This window comes from Primulina eburnea, chromosome 14 (assembly GCF_022965805.1).
Source record: "Primulina eburnea isolate SZY01 chromosome 14, ASM2296580v1, whole genome shotgun sequence".
Taxonomy (NCBI): Eukaryota; Viridiplantae; Streptophyta; class Magnoliopsida; order Lamiales; family Gesneriaceae; genus Primulina; species Primulina eburnea.
In genome coordinates this window covers 13,527,422-13,537,440 of record NC_133114.1, presented here as the reverse complement: position 1 = coordinate 13,537,440, position 10,019 = coordinate 13,527,422, and the positions used below count along the sequence as shown (strand labels likewise).

The 10,019-nt window shown below is 34.5% G+C and overlaps 3 protein-coding genes across 3 annotated transcripts; all 3 read right to left on the bottom strand.

Annotated features, from left to right (window-relative positions):
- Positions 1 to 354: 354 nt before the first annotated feature.
- On the bottom strand, positions 355 to 2,460 carry LOC140811183 (citrate synthase 2, peroxisomal-like). The gene is made up of 7 exons (XM_073169053.1): positions 2,338 to 2,460; positions 2,026 to 2,130; positions 1,524 to 1,586; positions 1,249 to 1,358; positions 935 to 1,054; positions 783 to 858; positions 355 to 663 (listed from the first exon to the last, which is right to left on the bottom strand). The coding sequence occupies exons 1-7, from the start codon at positions 2,428 to 2,430 to the stop codon at positions 355 to 357; spliced, it is 876 nt and encodes a 291-aa protein (XP_073025154.1). The 5' UTR covers positions 2,431 to 2,460.
- A 720-nt stretch (positions 2,461 to 3,180) lies between these two features.
- Positions 3,181 to 5,110, bottom strand: LOC140811182 (uncharacterized). The gene is made up of 4 exons (XM_073169052.1): positions 4,666 to 5,110; positions 4,438 to 4,559; positions 4,140 to 4,288; positions 3,181 to 4,024 (listed from the first exon to the last, which is right to left on the bottom strand). Exons 1-4 carry the CDS (start codon positions 5,108 to 5,110, stop codon positions 3,181 to 3,183), a joined length of 1,560 nt encoding a protein of 519 aa, XP_073025153.1.
- An 8-nt stretch (positions 5,111 to 5,118) lies between these two features.
- On the bottom strand, positions 5,119 to 5,460 carry LOC140811181 (uncharacterized). The gene has a single exon (XM_073169051.1). It carries the CDS (start codon positions 5,458 to 5,460, stop codon positions 5,119 to 5,121), a length of 342 nt encoding a protein of 113 aa, XP_073025152.1.
- Positions 5,461 to 10,019: the final 4,559 nt, after the last annotated feature.

Here is a 10,019-nt window from a genome sequence, read left to right as displayed (position 1 = left end):
ATGAGATCCCGTCATTATTGGTATAACATATTTAGTGATGCGATTATACCGTCATTAAAATGAATATAAATGACGAAATATTTCGTCATTATACTACCATTTGCCTCTCACTAAATAATATTTTAATGACAACACATCTCCTCATTATATCATTATTTACCTCTCACTATAAGTTATTTTATTGATGAAATTTACTATAATTATTAGTTATGAGCCCCTCACCAAAAATCTATTTAACTATGACATTACCTCTCATTAAATCATTTATTACCCTCATTAAAAAATATTTTAATTGTAATGAAATTTATAATAATTATTTGATATGAATTTGTTATTATATTAAAGATGTCATTATTAATAAAATATGAAACATGGAACAAGTAATTTTTTTGAACAAAATATTTTATATAAACAACGACATCCATGTCTATTCATATATTCAAAATTTACAGAATTTCGATTTGTTCCAAAACATGAGTTCCATTTTGATGGATACTTGAAGTATTTCCTAATATCTACTCCTTGGAGTACAAAAATATTTGAGGACCATAAATGGTGATCACTTAGTAGTTGCTTCAAAATATCATAGACAAATTTCCTAATCAATGCTTGAATTCTTCTAATCTTCTTTGAAGCACGAATCAGATTAAGGCAGCATGTCATCTGTAAAACATAAATAGAAAAAATCAATTAAAATAAAGATGTAATTCAAACAAAAAGTAAGAGTGAAAACTTTGTTGATGTCGAAAGAGCAGCTACAAGGGCACTAAAATACTTCATACCTCATTAGCTCCACCATGAAGGGGACCATACAAGGCTCCAACTGCTCCAGAAAGGGCTGTATACACATCAACACCACTGACCAAGCAAGATAACGTTAGCTAAAATTTGAAAGAATGATTTTCTCCATCTCAGGCAAGCAAGAAGATACAACCTTGAAGCTAGGTGCCTAGCAGCAGCAGTGGAGCAATTCATTTCATGTTCTGCATGCAATACAAAAAGAATATCGAGGGCCCGAGCAAGTCGAGGATTTGGTTTATAAGTTCTGTTGCCCCTGTTCGTTGCATAATGAAAACCTCCAGTTATAAAGCATCTTAATCTTGAAAAATAAACATTTGCCAATGTATTTTTGTATTGAAGTGGATATTCTCTTGGTTTGAAAAAGAAAGTGAAAACAGAAAGTAAATCAAATATCATGAATCCAATATATTGAAACGGTTTGGAAAGAAGGTAGAAAATAGGTCGTACAATGAATCAAGCATATATAAGAAGTTCTCTGAGTATGAAAGGTTGCCAGATGGTAGAACCGGTGGCCTACCAGCCATCCTCAAATAAGCGGCAGCAGCTATAGTTGGCGCCTGCATTATTAGAATGTTTGTTAGTGCTGTCACCACAAGAGGTCATGATAAATATGACAAAGAATGCAGAAACAATAGTCTCTCTCACAAGAATGACAATATCTAGTCATGAACTCGGTAACAGAGTTGTTGTTAGAACTGAAAAGTAAAGAACAAAGACATCACCTTCCCCAGTATGCGTACTATTTGTTTGTCTCGCACTTGTTTAGACTTGTACAAGTCTTGCCCCTAAACAAAATACAAAACAAATCATCCAACTTGCAGATTATTGATATAAGTTGAAAAACATCAAGGAAATAAGATGTCTAGCAATAGGATGATGGTCTACCAGACTCAAAGAGACAAAAAGATGGCCACTTTTCTGAAGGATGCAAGCAGCTTAAGAACTTTAAGAAAAGGAAATGTTATTCAATCTTGATTCTAGCGACATTTCTAAAAGCCCAGAACGTCACAAAAACATTCTATGTAACCAAAAGTTAGTATCTTCAACGTGTCCATGCCATGGTATGGAAGCGGGGTCCTGGAATTCATGCTAAAAAAACCCACACTTTGAGGTGAGATTGGTCTCTCAGCTTCAACTACCAAAACAAGGACAATTGTGCAAAACAGATAAATTAAAGGAGAAGTAGGGCAGTAAGAAACTAGGATTCTCAAGCTAATGGCTTACTCTTAAAGCTGGATTAACATCTGGATGAAAGACAGAAAGAGCACTCATTGCACTGACAAGGACACCCATTGGGTGTGCATCATGGGGCATCGACTGTATAATATCCTGCAAAACATCGTGAAATACATTGAGCAAACATACCATCTCTTTCTAACAGGAATTAGATTGAGTAACAGAGGCAAAAAATACGGGTGGTTAAAAGAAAAGAGTGATTTATAAGTGATTCTCCGCCATAGATGAGCATGATAGAAAGAATTTCAATAAATAATTTGTTCTTATTGAACATCTGTGGAGGGGAAAAGACAAGCGTACCAATATCCCTTGAGTAACAGCTGAATGCTGTGAAACGGTAAATTCCCAATCTGCCAACTGGCTTTCAGATGGTAAATTACCATACAATGCCATAGAAAGGGAAATAAATTTATTATAAAAAATAATGAGCAAATATTCAAAAGGTAATTAGTTCAAAAACGAGAAGAACCGAAAAATAAAGTAAATTTCAGATTCAGAATGAGCGCAAACCTCTCTCGGAGAAACGCGATGGCGGAGTGCAAATCGACTTTTCACTGGGAGAGGCAACCTTACACGTCTTACACAAACCCCGCCGCTGGGATTCTTCTTCTCTCAGTCGCACCGATTATGAGAGAGAACCGAGATTGAGAGATAAGCGATTGTGAGAGGCGAGAAAAATCAGTATGTGAGAAAAAACGTCGAAGGGGGAGGGGAGGGGAGAGGAGGGTAGGGTTTACACAAATTAATTGTTGAAAGTGAGAAATATAATTGTATTTGGGGTAAAAGATATTTTTAATTTTTTTAATAATGAAAAATAAAAATACATTGTGTAGGCGCCTTCTGTAGGAGTAATTGGAGGGAAATAATTTATACATTGCGCCTAAAATCTGTAGGCAATTATGAGGGGAATTTTTTTGTAATCAAATAATGACGGGATTAGTTATCTATAGCTACGAAATTGAGAATTCGTCACTGATAATTTAACTCTTTAATAATGGTTTTTTTTACCCTCATAATAACTTCAAAAATTATGTTTTTAGTGACCCATTTTTCATACCCTCATTAAATTTTTGTCATTATAAATCAATTTTCTTGTAGTGTTTCCCTTTCCCTATGTCGTGTTGGAGGCGCGATTGTTGAACCTTAAGTATTGGTCTCCATCCTTTCTTTTTCAACAAATTTTGTTGGTATGGGGCTTATCTCAGCAGCCAACAACTCTTCCAGAACTACTTTACTTCTGGGTTTGAAATCTGCAATGTATTTATGCTCAAGAAAAGTAGCATTTGTCGATACAAACACTTTATTTTCAGTAGCATTATAAAACAGACCTCCTCTTGTCCCCTTGGGATAGCCTACAAAAATACACACTTCTGAACGAGGTTCCAAATTTCCAGTCTTTCCCTTTAACACATGTGCAGGACACCCCCACATGCGGATGTGTCTCAAACCAAGTTTCTTACAATTCCACAACTCTAGGGGAGTTTTAGGGATTGACTTAGATGGAAAGATATTCAAAATATATACTGATGTATCTAGTGCATAACCCCAAAATGAGTTAGGCAAAGAAGAATAACTTAACATTGATCTCATCATGTCGAGCAAAGTTCGATTTCTTCTTTCGGCTACACAATTTTGTTGTGGTGTTCCAGGTGCCGTGAGCTGTGACAATATTCGATTTTCAATCAAGTGGTTCTTGAATTCATAATCCATGTATTCTCCTCCTCGATCTGATCGAAGAGTCTTGATTGATTTGCCGAGTTGATTTTCTACTTCAGCACGGAATTGTTTGAACTTTTCAAAAGTTTCGAACTTTCTTTGCATTAAATATGCATATCCATATCTTGAATAGTCATCAATGAAAGTGATGAAATATTCATAACCTCCTCTTGCTTTGACATTCAAAGGTCCACATACATCGGAATATATATTATGTAGAGGTGTTCTAGCTCTTTCACCTTTTGCAAAAATTGTCTTTTGGTCATCTTTCCTTCAAGACAGGATTCACAGACTGGTAGAGTACCAAGTTTTAACTCTTCAAAGGACCATCCTTTACTAGTCTTTCTATCCTTTCTACATTGATATGACCAAGCCTTAAATGTCACAAATATGTATCATTATTTTCATCAGATTTTTTTCTCTTAGGGGTTGGTTCAGCGACTTTGAAAATTTCAGTTTGAAGTAAATTATGTGAAATTGGCTTAATAAAAAATAGACCATTCTCAACATAACCAGAACAAATATTCATACCATTCTTATTAATTGAAACAGAATCAAATCAAAAGAAACATAAATAAATTGTTCATGCAACTTCGAAACTGAAATCAAATTGCGTTGGAAACCAGGAATAAAATAAACATTGTTCAAAATCAAATATTTATTATTCTTAAATGATAGTCGCACTGTCCCAACTGTTGTCGCTGATAATCTTTCCCCATTTCCTACTCTCATCATGAAAGCTCCCTCATCAAGATCCCTGGACGACTCCAGCATCTGCAAAGAAACACAAACATGGTTAGACGCTCCTGAATCAATTATCCAGCTTGAGAAATCATTGTCACAAAGCATGTTTCCATGACTAGTAAATATAATTTACCTTGTTTTTTCTTTTGTTTCAGCTCATCAAGGTACTTCTTATAGTTCCTTTTCCAATGGACATCCACGTTGCAATGAAAACATTTTCCCTTTGGTTTGGGTTCAGCACCCTTCCAGTTCTTCTTTTGAATCTTTTTCTTGCCCTTAAACTTTCCCACATTTTCTTCTTTTTATTCTTAGAAGAAGAAGCCTTTCCCATAGCCACATTAGCTTCGGCAACATTTTCCTTGCCATTGTTATCATCTATCAGAGATTCATAACTTTGCAGCTCATTTAGGAGTTCTGTCATATTACATGCCCTGTGATTCATAACATAGTTTGTCCTTAATTGGAGAAAAGCAGGAGAAAGTGTCTCTAGGATCATGCCAACTTGAGTTTTTTCATCAATGTTCACACCATTGATATCAGCATCATTGAAATGATTAATCATTTTCAACACATGCTCACAAACTGAAGAACCGTTCTTCATCTTGCAGTTCATAACCGCTTTCACAGCTTCATAGCGAGCTTGTTTAGATGGACGCCAAACATTTGTTGTAAAGATTCCATAATCTCTTTAGCAGTCTCAAAGGCTTCATGCTTAGCTCTAAGAACTTCATTCATTGCTGCTAACAGGTAGCAACGTTCCTTGTTGTTTGCAACAATCCAATTGTTATATGCTTGTGACATAGTCCCAGAAGCATTAGCTGGAGGCACTGGAGGACAATCCTCCTTGAGGAAAAAACGGTAACTTTCATTGATCAAGAGGATATTCAAGTTGCTTTTCCATTTAGAAAAAATTTCACCAGTCAAAACTTGCGATGCAAGAAGAAGAAGAATAGGATTTGACATATTTTCTGAAAAAAGTGAGAAATATTTTCAATGTGCAGTTGCATGAATATCACAAAATAATTTAAAGACAAAGTAATAGAATGCATAAAAGCACATGATAATACACAAAACATTTTACTTGAAGTCTTAAAGAATTGTAACCACCACAATTAAATGCCACCGTAGGGTTATTCAAAAATGGCTAATTATAATAAGACATTCTCAATTAATAAATGCTATCTAAAATATCTTATATTTCTAGCATCCTTTGATTTCTTATAAATTTTAGTCAAAAAGATAATTAACTAATTTAATCAACTTTTTATGAATGTAACCCACCGAATCAGATTTTAAAACTTAATTTAGCAATTGCCTCCGTAGGGTAGATCAAAACTAAAATACATTTTAAAATCTTATCTCATGGAAAACAACCTTGCTATTGTAATTTGTAGACACCCTCCGTAGGGAGGACATAAAAAAAATTCTCGAAGCGCTACAAAAAACTCACGGTGTTGTTCTAACGGTGGAGACCAAAGGTTAATATTGTCATATTACCCGCTCCCACTCATTATTTTACAAAAAAATGTATTTCATTTATAAAATAACTCTTTATTTTATAATAAATAGTGAATTTAAACATTTTTAAACCACTAATATACAATTTATAAAATAACTCTTATTTTATAAAACCCTTAATCAATTTAAACATTTTAAATCGTCTCTTATTTTATAATAAATAGTGAATTTAAACATTTTAAATCGTCTCTTATTTTATAATAAATAGTGAATTTAAACATTTTTAAACCACTAATACACAATTTATAAAATAACTCTTATTTTATAAAACCCTTAATCAATTTAAACATTTTAAATTGTCAAGTTCTTTAATTTAAACAATTTAAAATTATAAATATTGTGTTAAGAGGCACCACAAGCAGTACACGAATAATTTAAAAAATGGGTAAATTTGAAATCAGTACCTAAAAAGAATTGAGTTGGATTTAGTACCTGGAGAGAGAAAATTCTTTTATAAATGTCAAAAATACCCCTATATGCAATTTAATTTAATTGATCCCCGCGCTTTCGAAAATGGTATAAGAGCCTTAGGTTGATTTATTTCAAACACAAATTTTATTATTACTAGTAACTAATTGTATGAGAAAGAGAATTTTGAAAAAATTATGAATCCGAAATTCGGTTCGAGAAAACTAATTCACAAGGAATATTCCAATATTTTGGAATATAAACAAGTGTATCTAACTATTGTTATATATCAGAAACAGAAAAGGAAGCTACTGCACCCTCAGGTAAAATCTCAGGTAAACTTATGATTCAAAATAATAAGTTTCTGAAGATAGTTCCAGATTCCTCTAAGCTCTCTTTAGATCTTAGAGAAATTCAGAAGACAGTACAAAATTATGGCAATATGCTATATTTTGTACTGCAACGAGTTGAGAAAATCCTTGAAACCCAGGAAGAAATACTTGGAATGCTAAAGGATATTCAAACAAGAATTCAGAAACTGGAACAACAACCCAATTCTAGTAGACGAACTTCAGGAGGTTGGTTACCGCCATCCTTTGGTACTGAATCTTTGTTACATCAACAAGGAAATGCCAGAGTGGTGTCAAAACCTTTGACTGAAGAAGAAATGATGATTAATCTAATCAAGTCTGTCTCAGAAAAGAAATTGATCTGATTACAACTTTAGAAATGATTGGTTTAGAAGATCTATAAGAGGTTGCAGAATCTTTTGCAAATCTCAAAGTAGTATATCTAAAGATGAACAAAGCAGTAGGTGAAACACCACCTGCTATAACCTGGTCATCTTCTCAAGAACCACCAAGGGAAAGTGTGGGATCTCAGAATGTAAACATGAGAGAATCCCAATCTGATTTCCATACTGGTGGAGGATCACACCCAGCGGGGACAAGGGCAAGGAGAAATCAAATTCCTTTGCACCAAACACCCTATGGGAAAACTGTTTTGGATCCTATACATCTTTACGGGGTTATGCTTAACCTTGATGTATTAAACTTCAAAATCAGAGAAGATCTCATAGATGATTGGACATCTGCTATGAGAATTGCAGCAGGAACACTCGATATCAACAAAGAAGGATTCATTAAAATGTTGGAAATGAGTCTTATGGGATCAGTGAAAATTGCTTGGGACATGACTTCATTAGACATGAAGGAGTCAGTCCTAGCTGGTGAATCTCTTAGGGAGATCCTGGTAAAATGGCTACCCTATTTTAAGCACACTTTATAGGAGTAGACTATTTCAATAGTCAAGATACAGAGAAGAAGAAGAAATATACTCAAGCTCTATATAGTCTAGAATTACATGATATATGTTTGGTGGATGATTACATCATGTTATTCACTAAATATAGATAGAATTCAGGAGTCGAAGAAGATATAGCTATGCAGCTTTTCTTCGCAAAAATGCCAAGCCCTTGGAGAGAAATGCTCATAAGGGAATACGTACCTGGTAATCCAGATACGTTGGCAAGAAGAGCCTCTTTCCTTAAAGGAAAATTGGCAGAATAGTGTCACATGGCAGCATTACAAAAGAATTTCAAACGACTAAGGGGTATCAACAAAAGAACTCCTTTGTGTTATAAGGAAAATGATCTTCCAACAATTATTGGAAATAAACCCCAGAAGCATAAAAGGAAAAGTTTCAGGACTCATCCTTATGCAAAAAGTGGAAGAAGTTCTTGGAAACCAAGAATAGTATGGTCTAGACATAAAGCCAGATCTTACAAATCTGGACAAAGAAGTGGACCATTAAGAAGTAGGATATCATCCCAAGCATCGAGTTCAACTCGAATCACAGGAAGAACACCTACAAAGAAAACTTTCAGAAGAGCTCATACTCGAGCCAATGAAAGTTTCAAGGATTGTAATTGCTTGACATGTGGAGCAAGAGGTCATATCTCGATTAACTGTCCAGAAAATGAAAAAAAAGGTATTAAACGCTTTGATCCTACCCGGGATATTGAAGAAGCAGTTTATTACCAAGATCTTATTCAAGTATACCGATTTGAGGATATCGCATCAGATGAAAGTATATATGAAGAAGAAGAAGTCTTAAGTCAGGAAGAATCTGATGGAACAGAATCAGAATCTGACTGAAGACGAGGTGTTTCGACACGAAACACATGAAGATCTGTATGGATTTTTCAGCCAGACTACAATATCTCATAACATGGTTCAAAGAATCAAGAGAGAAAATCCGAGTCTACAGAGATATCAAGGTTTCTCTGCAGGACAGGTAGAAAAATTCTTAGGAAGTCTTGGCCTAAGAAACAGAAAGCATCATCTAATCTATAAAGTTTCTAGAAGGAAAATGGCTATCCTGATGGAACTTACAGGAAATAGAATGGAGATGCAGTTAATTCTTTCCGAAGAAATTAAGGAAGAATTACAAAAACTCAAGATAGAAGTAGCAAGGACCATGTCCTGGATTCATATTGGGGCAATCCAGATTATGATAAAGGCTACTTTCAAAGAAGGGATAGATTCACCTATTGATATTTCTATTTGCGATAAATGAATGGGGAATCTACAAGATTCAGTACTGGGAACAATCTCAGGAAATCTCTGTGCGGGAAAGAATGTAGGAGTAGTCTATCCAAGGATAGCCTACAACCTGGCAGATCAAGATTTTAGCTGAGCCTTGACATTGCATCAAAACTTCAAGGAAAAAAGGCTGATGAAAGGTAATAGGCCATATTCTATTACCTATCAAATTTCATATGTTCTATCTAATACACATAATTCTGAACTGTTTATTAGAAATAAGTTTATTGAAATCCCTGAAATATTTGGAAAAGTTGCTCAGCCAGTTTATCCAGAACGAGTTGAGTTTCCTTTAATATAGGAAACAGATATCCAAATACAAGACAAACCGATTCTACAAAGGAATCAAAGTCTTAGATTGGAATCAAGAAGACTATCTTTTCAGGGAGATAGAATAATCAGTTACAGGTGGGGAAAAACGCCTGTCATAGAAACCCAACAGGATCCAAAAAGTTTTTCTACAATGGGAAAACTTAGATGCCCAAAAGGTTGGAAGGAAGTAGAAATAGTATTTGATATTACAAAACAAAAGAATCAATTTCCTTGTAATTCAATATACTATTTGGAACAACCGATGATAGGAACTTACCAAGGACTGATTAATATCGGAGAATTGGAGGTTCACATTGAAGGAATTCCAGGGAAAGAATCAGATCGACTGATTCTTGGACTAGAGTTTCTTGAGTAACACAAACCTTGTAAACGTCTAGAGTATGGAATGGAGTTTATGGAATATGATAAAATGTGGAAAATCCAATGACCACAAGTCCATTCTCCATATAAATTCCAGTAGGGATGTTATATGAACAATATAAGGCAGAATATTTTGCTACTTATATTGATTCAGGAGCTGGAATTTGCACAGAAAAACGAGGAGTTTTTCCAAATAATTTGGAAGACGAATTACCCATGATTGTTGGGAGAGATTTTTCCAGAAGAATCTTAATCTTATGTAAAGGGATTAAGATGACTGAAATCATGATTGGCGGTACT

Coding starts and splice junctions, on each gene's coding strand:
- LOC140811183 (XM_073169053.1), bottom strand. CDS start 2,430: ATGGCATTGTATGGTAATTTACCATCTGAAAGCCAGTTGGCAGATTGG. Junction 2,131..2,337: donor CTGTTACTCAAGGGATATTG/GTACGCTTGTCT, acceptor GATGTTTTGCAG/GATATTATACAGTCGATGCC. Junction 859..934: donor GCTAGGCACCTAGCTTCAAG/GTTGTATCTTCT, acceptor TTGCTTGGTCAG/TGGTGTTGATGTGTATACAG.
- LOC140811182 (XM_073169052.1), bottom strand. CDS start 5,110: ATGAACTGCAAGATGAAGAACGGTTCTTCAGTTTGTGAGCATGTGTTG. Junction 4,560..4,665: donor TGGAAAAGGAACTATAAGAA/GTACCTTGATGA, acceptor TAATTGATTCAG/GAGCGTCTAACCATGTTTGT. Junction 4,289..4,437: donor CAGCGACAACAGTTGGGACA/GTGCGACTATCA, acceptor TCAATTAATAAG/AATGGTATGAATATTTGTTC.
- LOC140811181 (XM_073169051.1), bottom strand. CDS start 5,460: ATGTCAAATCCTATTCTTCTTCTTCTTGCATCGCAAGTTTTGACTGGT.